The 20,584-nt window shown below is 55.1% G+C and overlaps 1 protein-coding gene across 2 annotated transcripts; it reads left to right on the top strand.

Annotated features, from left to right (window-relative positions):
- The first annotated feature begins 3,602 nt into the window (after positions 1-3,602).
- On the top strand, positions 3,603-20,309 carry LOC110075606 (snake venom vascular endothelial growth factor toxin HF). 2 transcript variants are annotated; one of them, XM_020787019.3, is made up of 7 exons: positions 3,603-3,794; positions 16,548-16,578; positions 17,282-17,478; positions 17,976-18,055; positions 18,542-18,571; positions 18,870-18,932; positions 19,599-20,309. In XM_020787019.3, the coding sequence occupies exons 1-7, from the start codon at positions 3,660-3,662 to the stop codon at positions 19,714-19,716; spliced, it is 654 nt and encodes a 217-aa protein (XP_020642678.3). In that variant the 5' UTR covers positions 3,603-3,659; the 3' UTR covers positions 19,717-20,309. The 2 variants fall into 2 exon arrangements, with proteins under 2 accessions (XP_020642678.3, XP_020642679.3); XM_020787020.3 differs by lacking the exon at positions 3,603-3,794 and adding an exon at positions 13,511-14,110.
- Positions 20,310-20,584: the final 275 nt, after the last annotated feature.

Here is a 20,584-nt window from a genome sequence, read left to right as displayed (position 1 = left end):
ATTGATCATTGGGTGCAGACCTGTTTTGCAGACAGAAATACCCACTCCGTGCTCTCTGCTTGGGGGGGTGCAGACCTGTGTGAACGTATGTGCAAAGGATCGTGCGCATATTCTTCACTGTCACTGGATGTGTGTTTCATTCTAGACGTAATGTTTTGGTGCACGCCGGTGTCACTCTCTGAGTAACTAGTAGGCAAGTATGTGCCAGCCAACCGTGTGAGTAACTGTGTGTGAATAGAGGGCTGCCTGTATGTAAATAAGAATGATTGTGGCAGTTGGTGCAGCACTGGAATTCTGCACAAATGCACAACCACCAGTGGGCTTGTATGTGTTGCTTACTTGAATTGTGTATGTGTGGGGGGGCAATAACTGTTTGCTCATGCACCAAATGCAAAAAAAAACAACACTCATTTATCCGGGTGAGTTTGTCAGGGAATTGAACCAAGGAGGGAGGGGGAGGGAGTCAGTGTGTGAAAGGTGATGGCAGCGCCGTGGTGTGCTCGCTCTGCCTTGCGTGCCAGGAGCAGCAGCCCAGCCTATCCTGGCTCAGCTGTGGGCTCTGGCCTCCGTCCAGGGGAATTTGGCCTGCGGCCTCAGTAAATAACAACATCCAGAATTGGAAGCCGAAACCGGTTGCTAAGAAACAGAAGTTTTGCTCAGCAAAACTGGGGCCTCTCGTCCAGGCTGAAGGGGCTGAAGGACCTGGGAATCAGGGCAGAGGGGAAAAAAGGGTGTGCAGTTACTTTGATTTGCTATGGGGTGGCGGAGAGGGTACTGTAGCGTGTAGGGGACAAACACACGACAACTTACAAAAGCACTACAGGCAAATGAATAATGAGTGTCCCTGTTTCCTAATACACCTCCATTCTCAGCAGCTTGATCTTTTGCTCCTCAATATTCCTTGGATTTCCTGACACCTCTTTAATTGAGAATAGATCCAGCTAGTGGTTTGCTGATTTGAGAGGAAATTGATTCTTGTGGCTTAGGCATGGTGCCTTATTAATAAGTGAGCTATTGTGATCTTTTTTTAACATATGCCAGTGTGGTGTAGGGGTTGGAGAGCAGGACTAAGACCCAGCAGATTCAAATTGAAGTCCTCCTGGAGTTCAGATTAATTAATCTATGGAGGCACATGGCTTTGAAATTCTAGTTGCTTCGTTTGATGGTCTAGATAGCAACGTTTGATAAATCTTGTACCTTTAGACGAAGTAGCCATGTTAGTCTGTGATAGCAGATCATTCAAAAATGAAGGACGAATAAAACAACGGAAACATCAGGGCGCCTTAAAGACTCAGTGCTACCAAAAGTTCACCTTAAAATATAGCAGTTAGCCTTTAAGGTGTGATAACATTTTTGTCTTCTCTAGTTTTTTCTTTTGTTTTCGACTGATATTATTGTACTCTTGTGCTTCTCTCTGTGCTTCGTCAACTAACTTATCGGGGAAAACTGGCTCCTCTATGTCCTCCTTTTCTCCCGTGGCTGGGACTCAACGTAGCACATCATCCAGATTTTTGAGGCAAATAAAAATTCTTCTACCCTTGCAGCAATTCCATGAAGTTGGCCTCATTTGCTCCCCTTTTATGCACAGTGAAACTGAGGCTGAGAGAGATGGGGTGGGACTCCCTGGAGTAACAGCAAGAGAGGCTGGTTCTCCTTGCAGTCCAGGTGAGTATAAGTCTCCTTGTAAAGCACATGTAGAAAGACTCTCTCTGTGTTTGGGGGGGGGGGGGGGAGAGAAGGTAGGTGTGCAATATTGGCATCCGGACACCTCCCTGGATCTCAGGGCTCTTACCTCTTGCTCTCCCCTGCCCTGCCCTCCCTCCAAGATCAAACCTGCTCCTGGTTGAGGGAGAGATTCCACGGGCATTCTTGGCAATCAAGATGCATTCCTTCCACGGGCTGGCAGCCCTTTGCGCCTGCCCCCTTGCCGGGAAGTCCTGCTGCTTACATAAGCAGCCTTCTTCGCTGGAGGCCCCTCCGGTTTCTCTGTTTGTTTGCTTGTCTGCCTCAGAGGCCCAGTTGGGTCACTAAGAGGGTTGCATGGCGGAGGCCTGGCCTGTGTATGTATTTATACACACCACCAGCAGCATGAGACAGCCTCCCGCCCCCACCCTCTTGGGTGTTCTTTCCCCTGCTCCCCCCATACCCCCCTCTATCCCTGTTTTTACCACTCCTCAAGGATATGCTCTGCGCACACTCGCCCAGGTGGGATGCTCTCTCTTTCTCTCCCCCCCTCCCCCTCTCTCCTTGTCCCTATCAATGAGTCATTCGTTTCAAGCATTTCTTTTCAAGCCCTCTCTGCAGCTGAAAGAGGTTTCCATGGCAGGTTACAAAAGCCATCTTACGGCCATCTCTGCAGCTTTGGCCATCACTCCTAACAGGCTTTAGTGGCTAGGACTGCTGGGAAGAACACCTGAAGGGCCACCCTTTGCACAGCCTTGATCTCCCTACTGCCACGGCAGACAAGGTAACAGAGAGGAGGAGGGAAGAGGAAAAAGAAAAGCTAGACCAAGGACTATATGAGAGGGTTGAGTCATGGGGGCCCTTCCAGATTCCCAGCTTGAGGCCAAGGGTATGTGGCGGTGGAGCCAGAGGTTGGGAGTCCAAGTCCCCTCTATGCCTTCTCAACAAGGGCTGGACCTGATGATCTGTAGGGTCCCGTCCAGCTCTGCAAGGTCGTTTGCCTCCAAGGTGGTGCAGGCAGGGCTGCCCCTTAGCCTCTAGACCCCCAAGGCTCTCTGCTGCTGTCATCTGGCATGGGATCCTGCTCCAGCACGCACTGGACAAGAAGCCCATGTCCTCCTTGGCTGTGCAGGGAGGGTGGGGGGTGGGGGTGAGACAGCGTCACTTCCTGGCTTTTGAAGCACCACAGTGCTTTTCCTAAGGATGATGACTTTCCTAAGCTGCCTCAGGCATCTGGAGGAGTGGATTAAGGGTACAGACGCAGGATACTACAGCAGGGCATGCCAGGAGGCTGCTGTGCCTGCAGTCAGGGTCTGATCAAGAGCATTCACGAGATTTTTCCCCCCCACGGGCAGTGCGGATGTTGCCTACTGGCCTTGTTGGCACAATTCGCCTGCCTGGTCCACACCTCTACAACAACCTGCCTTCCTCATTGCGGGTGAAAATAATGCATTGAGGATTTTGAGGGGAAGCACCTTGATCAGCAAACAACCAAGAGTGTCACCTATAATGCACCCAGGCTATGGCGCCCCCGCCCCCCCCCCCGGGTCTGGGCAGCCTGGTTTCTCAGACACCTTGTGTTCATAACAAGTGCTGGGATTTGCCCGCCTTCTCCTTCCCATTCTCTCCGAAAGCCCACTTTTGTCTCCTACTCCGAACCTGGAAAGATCGGGTTGTTTCCCAACGACATCCAGCAGAATCGCTCAGCCAGGATTGGCCTCTAGGGTTTATGTAAGGCGGCAGCGGGCTCTGCTCCTTAGACGGATGGATCCTGACTGGATTAACACCCGAATTCAGTCCCGCGAGTGGTTCGTGCAAGTGCTGTTTGCGCACCAAAGGCGATCTACTTCGGGTCTACCTCACCGGGTTGTGGAGAGGATATAAACGGGGGCGGGGCGCGGGGGTGGGGAACGCGGACCTCCAGCCCAAGGTGTGCGCGCGTGTCGGCTGCTCAGTCACCCCCTCGGCCCCGGGTGATGATGGTGGTGGTGAGGAAGCACGAGGGTGACCGGGGCCCTTGCTGGGGAGGGCTCGGACGCAGATGCGCGGCGCTTGAGGACCTCGTGGCCTTCGCTGGAAGCCTCCCTGGCCGGCGGCAGCGGCATCTCGAGGTGGGCTATTTCGGGCGCCTGCGCTGCGCTGCGCATGTGCGGGCCCCCGCTATTTATAGCACCGGGAGAGTAAAAATGGAAAGCTGCGTGTGCGGCAAAGCAGCTGAAGCAGCTGGCCCGGCGGGGCGGGGCGGAGAACGGGGACGGGCGGGGGCGGGGGTGGCGCGGCCAGATCCTCGGTTCGGACGCTGGGCACGGGGCAGGATTGTTTCCCGGTCCCGCCGTGGAGGGAGAGGCGGCGCCTGCAAGGGGGCAGAAGGGGAGGCTCCGACTGGAGCCGGAATCCTTCCTCCCCGACCTCGGTGCGCCTCCAAGACCCGCCGAAGCACCCCCCAAACCGACCCCCCTTGTGCGCGTCCCTGGGAAGGTGGGGCTGGCGGGGCTCTGCCGCTCCCTGGCCCCGACGCCATTCGGAGTAGTCCTCGCTTGCAACTCCGAAGACCCTCCACCCCGGACCAGACCTGGTCCTTCAGCCCCTCTTCCCGCCCCCTCCCCTTCTGGATTGGCCAGGACCTCCGGGCGAGGGGGGGGGACGGACATCTCTCCACTCCCAAGACCCAGTCCTCCTCCTCCTCCTCCTCCTCCTCCTCCCCGCCTCCCTACCCCTACCCCATTAGCGCTCCTTTCGCTGGGCGATCCTGGGAACAGCGCGGCTCTCTTTCCCCCTCTGGTGGCCTCGCTCCGCTGGAGGAAATTCTGGAGCAGCCTTCCTTCGAGGTGAGGGAAAGCAAGGGCGCCTCACCAGACTTGAAAGCTGGTGTGCTCTGTGTGTGTGTGTGTGTGTGTGTGTGTGTGTGTGTGTGTGTGTGTGTGTGTTATAAATCATCATCTTTGAACTGCATTGCTGGAAGGGACCCCAATGGATCATCGAGGCCAGCCCCTGTCAAGGAGGCCCAGTGGGGGAATTGAACTCGGTACCTTCTGGCTCTGCAACCGGAGATCTCAACTCATCAGCTATCCAGCAGTTCAGACTTCAGAGCTTCCAGAATTCGTTTGTAATTCCATGGGTTGAGAGACTTGAGAGCACATCGAGAACCTCAAGGCCCGCGGAAACATGCAGAGGGGAAGTGCTCCACTCTGAAGGGACGCCCCCCCCCAAAAAAAACCCTCACTAAAAAGGCTAGACAGGCAACCATTTTGGGGTGTTTCCTTTACAAGGCTGGGCCTTTGACTAGGAGTCTCCAGGGGAGACACCCCCGTGAGTCTGTTACAGAGGGGAGTCTGGTGGCACCTTAAAGGCTAAAGAGTTCCGGTTAGCATAAGCTTTTGAGGATCTGCGGCCCATTTCTTCAGGTACCCAGAGGGTGGCCTTAGCAGAAAGACACACACACACAGAGAGAGAGAGAGAGAGAGAGAGAGAGAGAGACAGAGAGAGAGAGACAGAGAGAGCGAAGGAGCAGGCGGATAGGAAATGCCAGGATTAGGCCAGCTCTATAATGGAGTTAGCCTGGGGAGGCACCTTATTCTAAGCAAGCTTCCAGGTCACACAAGACCTCATTCCATTTCCTAGGCGCTGAGAACCAGCCCAGTCTGGCTTTTGCACGGTAGGGGAATAGACGAGAATAAGCTTTTCTCTGGTCAAACTAGAGGAAACCTCTCCCCCCCCCCCCCGTGGGAAACAGGGTGCTACTGGCTTTGAGGTCTGATAACAGGCTCTGGGAGGGCTCTTCTGGGGCAGAAGACAGGCTGTCGGGCGCCCCCCCCCCGTCGTCCTGACCCCACCGAGGCACAGGCGGCTCCCGACCCGTCCTCCCTGTGGGGGTGGGTACGGCCGCCCTTCCTTTTTAAGAGGCGGACGGAGATCGCTCGGCTCCGAGCCCCGAATGAGGAGCCGACCGGGCACCGCCGCCGGCTCGGCAGCCCGCTTGGCAAGCCGGCCAGGGACCCAGGCGTCCGGGGCGCTCCCTCTGTGACCGTGGCTTCGCAGAGGCCCGTCGGATCTAAGCGTGGCGGCGGGCGTGGGGGAGAAGCCACTCCCTTTCATCTCCCTTTCTGCAGCTTCTCGTGCGCGGCGAGGAGAGGAGGCGCCGGGCATCTGCGAGGATCGCGGGCGCCCTCCCGCCCGCCGCGGGGGCCCCTCCGGCCTCTGATTCAGCCCCTGTCGCACCTCCGGCCCGCGTCATCCTCGGCCAGGCCGCCGCTGGAAGGCTATTTATAGCTCGGCGGACCCTAAAAATAGCGCCGGGCCCCAGTGCGCAACTCCCTTTTGCGCGCCGCGCGTCAGCCGCGCTATTCCTAGCCGCTGCGCCCCGCGCGCGCCCCTCGCCCGGAGAGCGGCGGGCCAGCAGGTCGGCCGGGGAGAGCGTGACCCCGGGCCCGCCGCCTTGGGCCTCGCCCCGCCTCGCCCTCCTCGGGCAGACATCTTTCCCTCCGCCGAGCTCCGTGGGAAGGAAGGCGCCTCTTCTGCCATCCATCGCACGCGCCCCTTTCTCTCTAGCCCCCCTCCTTCCGAAGGCGGATTCACAAGTGACGCGCAGGACACGCCCCCCCTCCCGGGCTGGGGAGGAGGATGAGTCACTCGTGAGGCAAAAGCCAGGCTTCAGGTGGTGGTGGTGGTGGTGGTGGTGGTGGTGATGATGATGAATTCGCGCTGGCATTTCATCCCGCTGTCCCTAGAAAACGAAAACGACGTTATCAAGCCGCGTCAAGCGCCAATAGAGCTTCCATGGCCAGAAGCAATGTACCTCTTCAAATGCTACCTGCTGGTGGGGGAAGCGACTTTTACGTCAGGGTGTGCCCGGCAGCTTGCGCCTGGGGGCAAAGGATGTGGGAACAGAAGGCTCACGCCAGGCCATTCCCCGATGGGATGATGCAGCGGCCAAGCCCTCGTTTCGGCTCTTAGCTACCGGTGACCCTGCAGTTGGTATGCTACAATGAGGGGGGGGGAGGGAGCCGAACCCCCTTTTCTCTGCATGATTTTTCCTATGGTCTGTCCACAAACCAATGGGAAGTAAAATCTGTGTAGGATGATGGGAGAAAAGATGGATAGAAAAGAGGGCAGGCATATCTGTTTTCACCATAAGTCTCTCCCTGCCCCAAAACTGTATATACAGTAATTCACATCATAAACACTTCTTTAAGTGTATTGCTCGTTCATAAGTAAGTGTGCCAACCAGCTGGCATACCAGAAGAATCCTCGAGGAGCAGAGACCTCTCTGTGGACAGTAATCCGCATAAGCTAAACCGGAGGGCATGTCTCAGAGTTTGGAAAAATTAAATATTTGAATGATTGCTCCCCAGATCTCACAGTCAGGATTCTGGGCGTTGTAGTATGAAGGATAACATTTCCCATCTTTGCCCCGGTTGGGGGGGGGGCAGTCTGGAAGCTGCAGCCCAAATAGTAGTAATAAAAATAATTCCATGCAGTCAAGTTGATTCCAGGGCTTTCTGGATAGAGAATACTCAGAAGTGGTTTACCCTTCCCTTCTTCTGGGGGTGCCCTGGGAATATGCCGCTGGCCCAAGGCTACCCAGGCTGGCTCTACTTGCAGGAGGCACAGCAGTGGGGGAATCGAACCCCCAGTCCCCGGCTCCCCAGCCAGCTACTTAACTCTAGTCCAGGTCTTCCTGGACCTCTTAGGGAAGAGAGGGATCAAGCAGGGGTGGGTGGAATATCTATGCGTTAGAAAATGCAGAGGCTGATTTGAGGCACATCTAGAACTCCCTCCAGTCTTTCCCCCTGTGAAGTTTTTCCTGCTTTTCAGAGCCAAAGGCGCTTGTGAGCTTCAGGAGGGACCGAGGGACTCCTGAGGGAGATGAGGCCAGGATATTGATGCTACTGGTTCAAATCACAGCAGGTGTGGAACAGGTAAAGCCACTCCTTAAACATCTCACTCACCTTGAAGGCCCTCTTAGGGTTGCTGTAAGTCAGTTCTGACTTGACAGCACAGAACAGGAGCAAGAACGACAGACCCGGACAGACCCGGTGTATGGAATTTGCAGGTCCCCCAGGTACAGCAACAGCTTCTGAGTCTTTTTAACCTACAACTCTCTGGAAGGGGTCAGGGTAAGTCAGAATTGTATTTGCCTTGATGGCAAGCAGTGGCCGCTAGATGGGGCCATCGGCCGTAGGGAAAGCGTGTTTCTGCCTTCAATGACCCACAAAGCCATTTTGCTGTGGAAGGCCAGACACCAGAGGGCCACGAACTCCTTCGGCCTCCTTCTGATTCGCCACAAGGTCCTGTGGCCAGACGCAGTCCAGAGGCTGTTCCCAGCTAACTATCCTCCTGCACAGCCTTCGGAGGGATCCCTTTCATCTAGCAGATCCCCTATTGCAGTATTATGGACAAAAGGCCATCAGTCCCCTGGCCCATTCCCCACGGTCTTCTGTCATGCACCTGGCTCATGTCAACCCTGGATTTCTGCTTTTGGCAGTGACAGAACCACAGCAGTGGGTCTTCCCCCACAACCACCTTGGGGGGGCCTCGGTGGATGCCTAGTGCAACGGTGGGACTCACTGTCACCAGATGTGGGGATGGGCTAGAGAAGAGCTGTGCTGGATCAAACACCCAAGATTTAAAACCACCACAAATTGAGAGCCGTCATGGGTTCTTGTGGCAATGAGTTCCATAGTCAACCCATCTGCTTTGTGAAGAAGGCCTTCCTTTGGTTGTTTGCTGAATGGCCGACTCTTCATCTCCACAGATCTAGCATCATGAGAGGGAGAGAAAAACACCACCCATCTGTTCTCTCATGTAGGGCAGCTGGATAGCTCAGGGGTTGGGGTCTCTGGCTGCAGAGTCGGAGGTTGGGGGTTCCGATTCCCTATTGGGCCTCCTCGACAAAGGCTGGACTCAGTGATCCATACGGTCCCTTCCAAACCAGGTCACCCTGTCCCATTTTGCACAGGCCTTTCCCCCCTTTTCCCATCTACTCCATAATTAGCTAACTGGCTTGGTATCCACCCTTTCCCCTCTATCTGTTATTTCCTCTCTCTGCCTTTCCCAGTGGATGCTTTAATTTTCCATCTCACAGTCTTTGCTGTCCTTTCTTTCCCCATACATCTCAGTTCCTCCCACTCCAGGGGAACCCAGGAACAGGGGCCTGTGAATTGCTCCCTCTCCCCATGTCTCCCCCTCTGTTGCTCGGTTCCTGCCAGTGACCTTAGCCTTGATCCCCTGGGAGGGGGTGGATTTTCCTCGGGCATCCCCACCGCCCCTGCCTTGGGCTTCCAAGGGGAGGGTGGGCCGAAGATGTTTGGGTGCCCCCAACATCTATGCTGTCTTCATGACCAGGGGCCTTTAGAAACCCCCGTCATGTCACCAGGGAGGTGATAGCTCAGGACATGCCCCCCCACGGTGTCCTTAAATACATTGCCCTATTAAGTATATTCAGGTTCCTACGATATTTTGAGGTTTCTGTGTGAGAACTTTAATGCCTGGACCATCCTCCATCCAAGCTGCTTGCTTGCCGAAGGTTGGAAATGGTCCTACAGAGTAGATAGGTGACCTGGTAGCCTCCTGAGGTTTTGGACTACAAATCTCATCATCTCTGGGCAATGACCATGTTGAGTGGAACCTCTGGGACCGGCGGTCCAAATCCTGAGGGGGGGGGCATCACTCTGCCTGCCCTTCCCCCATTATAACTCCCAAAGGTCCCTGCTGGGATCAGATCTGAAGTCGCCTCTTAAGATTCTGAAAAGTTACTTTTTGGGGGTCACGACTCCCAGAACTGGGGACATTGTGGGATTTGTGATCCGGAAACTACGTTTCTTTAAGTTCTTGCTCTTTCTAGCCTAGCTTCTGATTTCCCAAAGTGGCCAAACAGTCACCAAGCTGCTCCTCCTGCCTGGTGATGGATATTTGGGGTGTATCCTGCCTCTCAGGAGGAAGGCCTCCTCCTAGCTGTTTGTATAACCCCCCTTTAAACCCACCATGGGGCCAAACAGAAGGCGAAGACATCCCTTGCAGGCTCTCTGGCGTGGCGGACCATCCCTGCCTCAACCTCCCTTCTGCCTAGAATCCACCTGGTGACCTTCACGCCACTCACTTTCTCCTTTTCCTAGGGAGCCCTTGGCGGTGGCCTACTTCCCAAGGTTGTTGTAAGCATGATTATTAAAATAAACAGTTCGCTTAACACGGAAAAGGGGCTGATTGGTTCATGACCTTGGGGCCGCTCATTAGAAGGATCGCAAGGAAAGAAGCTTGGTGTCTTTTGGACACCCACTGCTGGATTTCTGCTTGGGGTTTGGGCCATTTTTTGTTTTTGGAGGGGGTGCCATTGGTGACTGGACTCAGGGATGGGCAGAGGAGGAGACGGCTTGGGATGAAGAGAAAGACAGGGGGGGAGCTGGCCCCCAGCCAAGCTTTAAACTCCCAGGCACAGGGCAAGCCCTGGAGTTACCCTTTCCCTTTGTTTATCTGGAGACTTGACCTTGTCCTCTCCATTCACGTCAGATCTGTTGTCGCCTGCGGCATTTCTCAGAGCTACGCAGCCTTCCCCCGGGAGCCAGGCAGCCATTCCCACACTGGTTCCCAGTTCCCAGCCTGGCTGGTGGTGGGACAGAGGGAGCTCCTTCCCTCCAGAGCCACGGCTCCACGGCTGGCTTTCTGGGCAGGCCAGGCAGCCTTTCGTTTAGAGTGACAGCGGGAGCAATACTGGATGTGGCAGCTTTGCATTCATTTGCTCGAGGGCCAAGATGGTACAACGCAGCCTGTCTGATGAGTCTGATGCCACAAAACTGGAGGCACCCTGAGGAGTGGAAGCCTTTCCTCTAACAGGTGTACCTCCCTGGGAGTCCCGGAGGCTTCTTTTGTTGATCTCCTCTGCATGCCAATTAGAGATGCCAACTGAACTCACAGAGAATAGCTCTTCAGGTCTCCTGGAGGGGAGAGGAATCTCAGCTCACTAGGCACTAGAGAAGGAGAGAGCTTGGCTTTTGTGTCCAGGGTGGCTGCAAAGCCATTGATATTCACCCCTTCCCAGCTCCTGCTTTGACCTACCAGCTCAGGCAGAGACACCAAGAATACAGACCACACTCCTGGCATTGTTGTTTAGTCGTTAAGTCGTGTCTGACGCTTTGTGACCCCGTGGACCGGAGCACGGCAGGCCCTCCTGCCTTCCACTGCCTCCCGGAGTTGGGTCCAATTCATGTTGGTCACTTCGGTGACCCTCTCCATCCATCTCGTCCTCTGTCGTCCCTTTCTCCTCTTGCCTGGTCCATGGGGTCATGAAGAGTCGGACACGACTTAACGACTAAACAACACCAATCAAACAGAACTCAAGACTATTTTGTAACATAGCATACAACCAAAATATGCTTCACACTTTCTTCTTAAACGTTTTGTGCCTGTATTGGGCTGATGGAAGAGAGTCGTTTAGGAAATTAAGTCTAAGCAGAACGGTGTTGTTGTTGCTGTTATTGCTGACAGAGGGACTGCTCTCTGGGTTGCCTTGTCACCTTTTGAAAAGCAGAGAGCTGTTTATCTTGCTTGTGTGAGTCTAACAAGAGGGCATGACACCGGTGACAGAGTTGGTTGGAGGAGAAGGAAGAGGTATATGGGGGGGGGGGGGGAGAGAGAACAGCCAAACTGATTGATAGAGATGAAAGGAGAAGGCAGAGGATGATTTCTCAGTGCTAGTGAGCGGGGCTTGACCTTTCGGCACTAGCCTCCATGTGCTATTTATTGTGATAACTTTTCACCACCGCTAAGAATAGACTTCCCCTTGGGGGTGTCTTGCTCAGCTCTCTATGCCTCCTCCTCTCAGGGGCTGATGTAGTTAGTAATGGGGGATGATGGGAGGGGAACGGCCCAGTGACTGGGGACCCACTCAAGGGGACATCCCAGCTAGCATGTCCAATGATGGTGTCATCCAGGGACCTCACAGGGTCTTGCATCAGCTCTGGCATGCTGCACTCCGGCCACGGAGGGAGGGCTTGTGAGCAGCTGGGCATTCCCTGGGCCCTTTTTGGGTGAGGGGGGGCAGCAGAAGGTGACTGAAAGCCCTTATACGGAGCTCAAGGGAGCCCTGGGTGTACATGAATCAACCTCACCTTTTCCTTGCTCCACACTCCACAAAAGGCTGGCCGGCCCGCCCAAGAGGCAGTGGAAGCAGGCACGTGCCTCGGGTGGCAGAATCCGAGGGGGGGGGCTTCTCTGGTTGAGGAGAGCCTTCTGTGGGGGAGAAGGGATGGGAGCAGGCCTGGGGCCGGGGGAGGGCAGTGCCTGCTCTTGCTCTGAAGGAGGAAGGAGGTTGTCATCAGGGACACCCGACTCAGTTCTACCTGTGTCCGTTCGGAGGGAAGCTCCACGGAGTTCTAGGGAGACCGCAAGTCCACGAGCCACATGGGGGGGGGCACAGATGAGGGAGAGGAGCTGTTTAAGGACTACAGCCCCTCGGCTCCTTTACCTAACCCCCTGTAGGGTGAGGCTTTATTTTGGCTTTTCCTTTAAAGCCCACCCCCCCGGTCTATCCACAGCACTGCTCACATCATGGCTGCTGATCTGGCCTCGAACAGGCACCGGCTGTTGGTCAGAAACCCGAAGGCCAGCTAGACCAGGAATAGGCAAACCCTACAGAGCTGGGGGGATTGGGACCAATCTGGCCAACCGCTGGAGGGCTGCGCTTCCCAAGGGGTCTGGTCTGAGGAGGGAAGGGAAGGAGTGGAGATGGATCTGCCCCACCAAAGACTTTCCAAGCAGGGCACCAAAGCCGCCTGGGATCAAGACCTTTCTGGACTACAACTCCCAGAAAGCCAGCTTGGGGGGGGGGGAGGAGGATCCTGGGAGTTTTAGGCCCCTTATCACAACCACCAAATTGCCATCCTTTGTGAACTATTCTGCCCCAGAGAGGAGAAAAACGGGGCCAAATCCCTTCTTCTTTTGTGCCTGGGAAACCTGTGTCCTGACTCCAAAAGGTGACACATGCAGTTCTCTCAAAAAGGGGGCTGTGGATTATTTGACTTCCTTCTGGCCAGGCTGGGCCCCCCTCCCTTCCTCATCCCCTCCTGGGATCAAAAGGCAATCTGAAATCCACCATGTCAACAGATCCTGAATTTATGGCTGCCGGCACAGATGAGCCCTTCATCCGGCCCAGCTTTCCTCACTTGGGGGTGGGGGTGCGGTTGGTGGGGGTGCGGAGTGATCTTCCCAACTGCAGTCTCACAAAGCAAGGCCAGGCCATTTCTTGGCTAAAAGACTGTCAGCGAGCCTGGCGGACGGGCCAGCTAATACGACCCTGAGGCCAGCGCGAGTGTCCGGCAGCTGCATCCAGGAATTCAGTTGCCCTGCCCTTTGGCTGACATGGGGGGGGGGCGGTGGTGGTGGTGGGAGCTTCACAAGTGCAGCCACACAAACACCTGTGTGAGTTTCCAGTTGGCACTTGCTCCTCTCTCTCTCTCTCTCTCTCTCTCTCTCTCTCTCTCTGTGTGTGTGTGAGAGAGAGAGAGGGTGGGGGGAGATGAAAAAGAAATAGTCTCCTTGTTTTTTCATGGCCCAAGCTGGGAGGGTAGTTTTGGTGGAAGTGATTGGCATGAAAAGTTCAAGATTCAACAGAAACGCTTGTTTCCTAGACTGGGAAATGACACAGCAAAAGAGGACCAGGTGGGAATGTCCAGCAGCTGGTCTCCTTATATCATGATGATGATGATGACAGTGAAGAGTCTCTACACTTTTTTTTCCTGATTTGCCAGCTGGGTAAATCTGGGGTCATAATCCAAAAACCCTCTGTCCCCTTTGGGACGGAGGCCAGGGCGCTCCTCTCCTCTCCTCTCCTCTCCTCGCCGGGACCACGCCTTAGGCAGAGATCCGGCCGGAGGCTCCCGTCTCCCCGCCGCCCCTCCCGCCGAGAAGAGCTGTTCGGGCCTCTGCGGGGCGGGAAGCAGGTCCCTTGCGCGCTGCCGCCGCCGCCGCCGCCTTCCTCGGAGAGCGAGCCCCGTCCCCTCCGCCGCTCGCTGCCCCTTCCTGCTTCTCCACCCGCCCACCGGCTCCGTCCCCTCCTCCTCTCTTTTCCTGGCCAGCCTCCGCGGGCTGCTCCCTTCCAGCCCCATAATAGTGGCTTTCCAACTTCCCCGGGAGGCAGAGCTGAAGCAAGGGCTCCGACGCGCCCGCCTCCCTCCCTCCCCCACCCCCACCCCCACCCCCACCTCCGGGATTGCCCGGTTCGTGCCACCCTCCCGGCCGGCCGGCCTGCCTGCCGCGGCCACCTGTTCTTCTGCCGCACGATGAATGCCCTCTGCCTAACCCGTGGTCCTGAGACCCTCCCTGCCTCCCTTTGAAGCCGGGCACGACCGGACTGACCCAGGAGCCCAGGACCATGCCAGGCACCGCCGGCTACCTGCTGGTCGCCGCCTCCTTCGCCTACTTCTCCTGCGCCCAAGTAAGTCAGCGGGGAAGCGGCGGTGGGTGGGCTTGTGTGTGTTTCCGGAAAGCGGTGCCATCCAGGGCGCGGGACATCTGCGAGGAAAAAACCGCGTCCTGCCCGATTGGGGGCCAGACCCCGCGAGAGGATGCCGGAGAGGCGGCACCTCCCCCAGGGCCACGGATTCCTGCCTCGCCGGCTATGGCAGAACAGGCCGGGAGGGTGGGGGGGGGGGAGAGAAAGAAGGAGGGATACCCGGGAGAGAGGCATCGTGACGACCCTCGAACTAGCTGGAGCTTAACGCCCGGCCTCCGAAGGAGCCAAAGCGAGGGCCTTTTCTCCCTGAGAGGGAAGGATCCAGTCCCCCCCCCCCCCAGGAGGGCACGTAGAGGGGAGGAAGTCTTCTGGTTCTCAGCCGGGTCGGGAGACACCTGGGGATTTCTTTCTCCGCGCCGTTCCTTTCAAACGTTCGCTTGGGGTCACCGGGGCAAGGAGCGCAGCTCTGCCGGGGTTCAGGCGGTTGGACGGAAGGGCAAGGAGCTCCTGAGCTTGGGATCTCCGCTCCTAGAAGTCCCTTTTGCGGACTGCGAGGCCGGCGGGGTCCAGAAATTCCCAAGCTCATTGCCGGAGACACATACGCACACACACCCCCCGCAGACCAGACTGGGAGGCCAAACCGCCTCCGCCGCCGCCTCCTCCTCTGCAGTGAGGGAGGGCAGGTGTCCGCCGGAGCGCCAGGCACCGAGCTGTCGCCGAAAGGCGGTCGGCTTGCCTTGGCGGAAGGCGGCTTCCTGTGAATCGCGGGGCTCAGCAGACCTCTCCTGCCCCAAGGCCGTCAGCTGGGGCTGCAAACAAGCGCTTTCCCTACAACAAGCACTGGTAGGCTGAGGCGAGGGCCCCAGAGGAGGCACAGGCCCCGGGAAGGAAGGCCAATGCCACCTCTCCCCCCCCCTCCCAAATCAGCCGCTGCACCTCAACACCGAGCGGAGGGGGGCACGAGTCACGGTCCGCGGAAAAGACGCACCCACAGGATCCCTTCACGGACGCTGGTAATCAAGGCAGGCGGTGTCTGCAGAGATCCCGGGAACGGGTCCTTTGGGCACCTCTGCCCCGCGCGGAATTGGGGACGGCGCGTTCAAAGCCCCCTGGGCGTCACCTCTGGATCAAACGGGGGAACCGTTCGCCTTCACCTCCAAAGTTTTATTTAGACCATCTTTTCTGCCTTACGAAAAGCTCCCAACCAAGGCTTTTTCTTAAGGGCTGATAGAGTTTGTCCGCCATCTAGCGGCCGTCAGTAGCATAGCAACTCCTGGGGCGTTCAGATTTTTGAAATAAGTTTATCGTGTTTATCATTTCGAAAGGGGAGCCGTAAGTCAGAATTAACTTGATGGTGTGCGCGAGGCAATCTATCTCAGTTTATTTGTCATCATCATCATCATCATCATCATCATCATCATCATTGCTACTTTAAACCGACTTCATTGCTTTCCATTTGGTGGTAGGAGTACATTCTCCGTTAGCAGGTTTTGGGTTTCCCTGATCAACTCCTGTTTGTTGCTAGTCTGTTTCTGGGCCCAACTCAAGGTTTTAGTCTGGAATTTTTAAAGCCCCAAGCAATCTTTGTTCCAAAGCTGTAAAACATTTTGAGATTATGTCTTCCAGAGTTTTAGAATTCTAGGTATTTAGGGCATAGGGGTTCTTTCGGTAAAAAAACGAACTGACTTTTCCAACTCTGTGGTGTCCTTGAGGGTTTGTAGAGACAGCTTCTCCCATTTGAATTTGCTACACACTCTGGATATGAGGACCTGCTTGTCAATCCTTGCTCCATGTTCTGCCCATTAGGGAAATGAAGGAGCCGTTTCTATGGTGGCTTCCCAGCTCTGGAATTCCCATTTCCACTTTAAGTTCAAGCCGACAACTTGGCGATGAAAAGACCTTTTGAACTTGCCCTACTTTGGTCTGAAATGTTGTTCCCATGAGATCTGGAATGGTTTGCCTATTTTTAAGATTTCTCACTCTTGTGATTGTTGGTTTTATTGATATTATTTAGGGACCATTGTCGTGTATATAAAATATTACATAGAAATATCCTTCCCTCTGAGTTGCCATTAAAATCCACCATTGCTTACACTTCCCTCTGTTTATTTTGGCTTCTTTCTCCTCTTTTGATCCCCCCGTTTTTGGTTGTTAAACTTAAGGGGATGAGGCAGCTGAGGAAGGGACCTCTCGTCCTCACAGTAACCCTCATAAGCACTTGTTTCACATATTTCAGGTTTAACTTTGGCAGCTGGAAAAACCAGAATGATGTTCAGTAAATGTTTTAAAAGCTAATATTGTTACGCAATTTGATCCAAGTTTGAGAGAGCTTTGGAATGTCTGAACCTTTGGTTTGCATTCTGCAACCTCCGCATCTCCTGATGTCCCTTTAAATGACCCTTCCCTTGTTCTCTTCCAGCTGATGTCTCCTTCCGATAGGCCTGCAGGAGGTGAGCATGGACCTTCCCCCATCCAGGCCCCTTGCCGCCCCCCCCCCAGTTGAGTCATGAACCTGGGACCTTCCTGTCAGTAACACATGGCTTCAGACTGCTGAGGCGTTGCATGAGAGAGGCTGAAAAGCCACGGCTTCTGCTACAGCCAGGATCCTCTGCTGGCCACCCGCGTGGTCAAACTGTGTGGAAAAGGGCTCTTCGCTTATCCCAACATTAGGATGGCCACTGGCACAGCACCCTGAGAAGAGGCCGTGCATCACCCGAAACAAAGACCGAAAGGGAGCCCCTCTTCACCTGACAGGGCACACGCTGGTTTCTCTCGACAGATGCAACATTAGAAATGCTGATTTAAACTGAATTTAGGGTGGTGCTCCTGCCATGAGGGATAGTGATAGGAACCACTTCCATGACCCACACAGGTGGGGGTTGCCCACATTCTCTCCACCCTGAATTAATTTAGCATGTAACCCGTGGGGGGGGGGAGAGAAAGATTCTCTGTAAAGTTCCACATTGTGCAGGGTGGAAAAGCCAAGGAGCAGAACCAGGAGGCAGAGGACTCTGAAAGGGGGACAGTGGCATGAACTTGCAGCTATGGGGTGTCTCTGAGCAGTCCAAAGGTCCCGGATAGGAAGAGGTGGTCCAAAGACAGGGGGAATGGCATGCTTGGCTGCCCCTGATCTCCTTCTCTTCTGCCCCACAGTGGTGCCCTTTGAGGAAGTCTGGAGCCGGAGCTACTGCCGCTCCCGGGAGACCCTGGTGGACATCTTGCACGAGTACCCCCATGAATCTGAGCACATTTTCAAGCCACCGTGTGTTCCCCTCTGGCGCTGCGCAGGCTGCTGCGGGGATGAAAGCCTGGAATGTATGGCTGTGGAGATGCGCACGGTTGAGCTGCAGGTCTGTGTCCCCAGCCGGGGAGGTGTGGGGGCACTTTGGACACACACACAGAGTCTTCTGTCCCCGAGTGGGACCCCCAGGGGTTGGGCTGCTGTATCTTCCCATCATGGTGGCCCTGAGCCTCATCCCCTTAATTACAGCCATGCTCACTCCATGCACCACCCATCTGAGATCTAAGGTCGGTTTGCTTTGGAATGAGAAGCAGAGGCGCATGTGTGCGCGCAGCCCCACCAGAGTGTGCTTTCTGGCTTCTTCTTTCCCTCGTGAGTGCAAGAGTGGGAGACTGATGCTCTGAGACCAGTTCCAAGCCAATGGGGCTCTTCAATGTCCTTGAGGCTTCTCGGGCAGGATGGGACCCACTGGCAGCTCTGCCCCAGGCCTCGGCCTCTGCCCGTGTGCTGCAGCAGGAACCCCCCCCACCTAGGAAGGTGTTGCACGTGCGGGCTGGCAGGCACCGCTGGTGAAGGGGTGTGTGTGTGTGTGTCTCCTTCCCCCAGGTGCTGCGAGTGAGCCCCATCCTGGGCACGACTCGGCAGGAAGTGATGAAGTTTACGGAACACACGCGGTGTGTCTGTAGGTGAGCAAGGGAAGGGCTTGGGAATGGACAACCACAGCCTCACAGCCTCACAGCGAGGAGGTGTTTGGGGAGATCCGCTGGTGGATGCCAGCATGGCAGGGAGTGGGGACCTGGAGCTACAAGTCCCCGGGAACCCCACAAGTGATCGTCCTTACTGGAGTTCGGACCCGCAACACATGTTGGTGTAAATCCAACATGCCTCTGGGCATGTGCAGAGTGTCCTCCCCTCACACAAAAGCAGGACCTTTAGGCCAGTGGGTACCCATTCTCTCCCTTTCCAGTTACAGGATGGAAAGGTTACCTAGGAAAGGGAGGCCCTGCATTTTGCCAAGGTGACCCCAGGACATGCCGGGGCTGTTGTCTGTTTCGGCTGCAGGGACGGCTCCGTCCAGATCCGAGGGTCACTTCTGTCTTTCCTTCCAACCCATCACCCCACCCCCTCCTCACCTCTTGCCCTGTATAAATGTCTTTTTTTCTCATTCCCAGGCCTCGGCGAAAACGCTTGAAAAGTGAGAGGTATGTTGAGGACTCAGAGTGGATTTTTTTGTGGGGGGGGGAATGAGGCTCAGGGCTGCCCCTTTTTAGTACCATGCAAGCAGAGTTCCAATGTCCAGAAATGTGTTTTGGGGAAATATATGCACTTCCCTGGCCTCTCCCAAGAAATACTAGGGATGCCGCCTTAAAATAATTTTTAAAATGACTTTTTCTGGGGGGGCGGGACTACATTTCCCATTATTCTCCACCTGACAGAGTGGGCTAACAGATTCTGAGAACGACAGCCCCACGTGACTGCTTCTTCTTTCTCTGCTTTCAGGAGCCACAGGATCGGGGCCAAGAGGAGGCCCCGGGAGCCGAGCCCTCTGCTTTCCACCGTGCTGTATGTATATTCTCGGACTTTTATTCTTTGCATGGCAGTTGAGAATGATCTCATGTGAAATGCATGGAGGATCTCGCGGAGAACCGAGAAGCTTTCCAGCTTGGTTTCTTCATCAGCAAGGAGGTCATGTGGCCCCTCCAGGTGCCCCTGGACTGCAGTTCCCATCATCCTTTGCCAGCATAGCTCATGGTGAGGAATCCTGGGAGCAGCAGTCCAAGGACATTCTCATTCATGATTTCACTGCCGGAAGGCACTCCTTTTTACTAAAAGGATCCGAAGGGATAAGGAGGGTCTGCTCCTTTGCCCGGGATCTCAGGCAGGTGCTGCTGACCGTGATGAGTCCAGCACACTTCCCCCGCATGAGGTGCAGCAACAGTTTCTGGTCCAATTAAAAGGAAAATCCATATTGTCTGCTCTGGCCCTTCAGGATTGCAGGCAGGTTTCTGTCCTAGCCCTCTCTGTCGCAGGTGGCGCCCCATCCCAGATGCACTAGCCAAACCCAATCTTGTTTAGCTTCTGAAACAGAGCAGGACGGCAGTAAGAGTAGTAGAGGAAGCCCGGTGAACTGGACTCTCTCTGCTCAACCTGATACCCTAAGCAAGGCTTCCCTGCCGCGGGTCTCCATCCAGACCTTTCTAATCCTATCGTGCACCATTTCTCCCACAGCAGCTGCCAACTTCCTGGTGGGGACAGAGATGATGCTGAGGACAGTGACCAAGAGCAGGCTTTGAGCCCGGCTGAAACCAAGATGAAGCTTCTGTCCAGAAGGCCGCTTTTCCCTTGAGGAGGCCTGGGCACAGACGCCCGTGCCCTCTGCCTGGGACTGCCTGGGAAGCTAGCCTTGGAGACCTGCTGGAAAAGGCTCACCCGCCCAGCCCGGGCTGATGATGATGATTCTGAGAGGGCTGCTGTTTTCTTGGCGCTGATGGGACTGGGGCCCCACACCGCCCATGGGGAGGTGTTAGAGGGAGTCTGCGGGCCGGTGGTTTCCTCTCATCGGCTAAAGGCTATTTGCTTGCTGGGCAGTTCCCAAATAATCTATGACGTATATTGGAACTCGTTCTCCTGATGACCCAGGGAGGGGCTCAATTTATGCACTAAAGCCATTCTTTTACAAAGCATTCCTGTCCCCCACCCACCCACCCACAGCCATCTCCTTGCCCTTTATTTATGACGCCTCAGTCTTAATACACACTCACACCTATGAATGTATCCATGAGTGTGAAGATCTTTCTTCATAGTAAGAGTGATAAACAGATGTTAGCATGATCGTACCTGTAGTCTCCACACATGTTATGTTTTAAATAACCTTATTTGTATCTCGCACTATCCGGGAACTGTTGACAACGCAAGTACATTAGAATTACTTGAAGAGAATCCACCTGGCTCACATTTTAATTTGTGCGTTTGTACAGGAAACCATTCACACACCTTCCACTTCCTCACTGAAACACTGTAGTATATTTTGTCTCCCAGTGCTAAGTAATAATCTGTCTTCTAAATGCCTTAGAATTAAGCGAACAACAGCGAAGTGCACTGAAGTCCGTGGTATGGTTGTTTTCCCTTTTAATCATCAGTGGGTGGAGCTGTTCATTTCCTAAACTGTTTTAAGCCGGAGGTAGATGAATTTCAGACTTGCAAGATCAACTTAG

This window comes from Pogona vitticeps, chromosome 9, assembly GCF_051106095.1.
Source record: "Pogona vitticeps strain Pit_001003342236 chromosome 9, PviZW2.1, whole genome shotgun sequence".
In the NCBI taxonomy this organism is placed as follows: domain Eukaryota; kingdom Metazoa; phylum Chordata; class Lepidosauria; order Squamata; family Agamidae; genus Pogona; species Pogona vitticeps.
This window is presented reverse-complemented; position numbering and strand designations above follow the sequence as displayed.

Excerpts from the sequence above, each read along its gene's own strand:
- LOC110075606 (XM_020787019.3), top strand. The coding sequence starts at position 3,660 with ATGATGGTGGTGGTGAGGAAGCACGAGGGTGACCGGGGCCCTTGCTGG. Across the intron at positions 3,795-16,547 it reads GGCGGCAGCGGCATCTCGAG|CTGATGTCTCCTTCCGATAG; the intron begins GTGGGCTATTTC and ends GTTCTCTTCCAG. Across the intron at positions 18,572-18,869 it reads AAACGCTTGAAAAGTGAGAG|GAGCCACAGGATCGGGGCCA; the intron begins GTATGTTGAGGA and ends CTCTGCTTTCAG.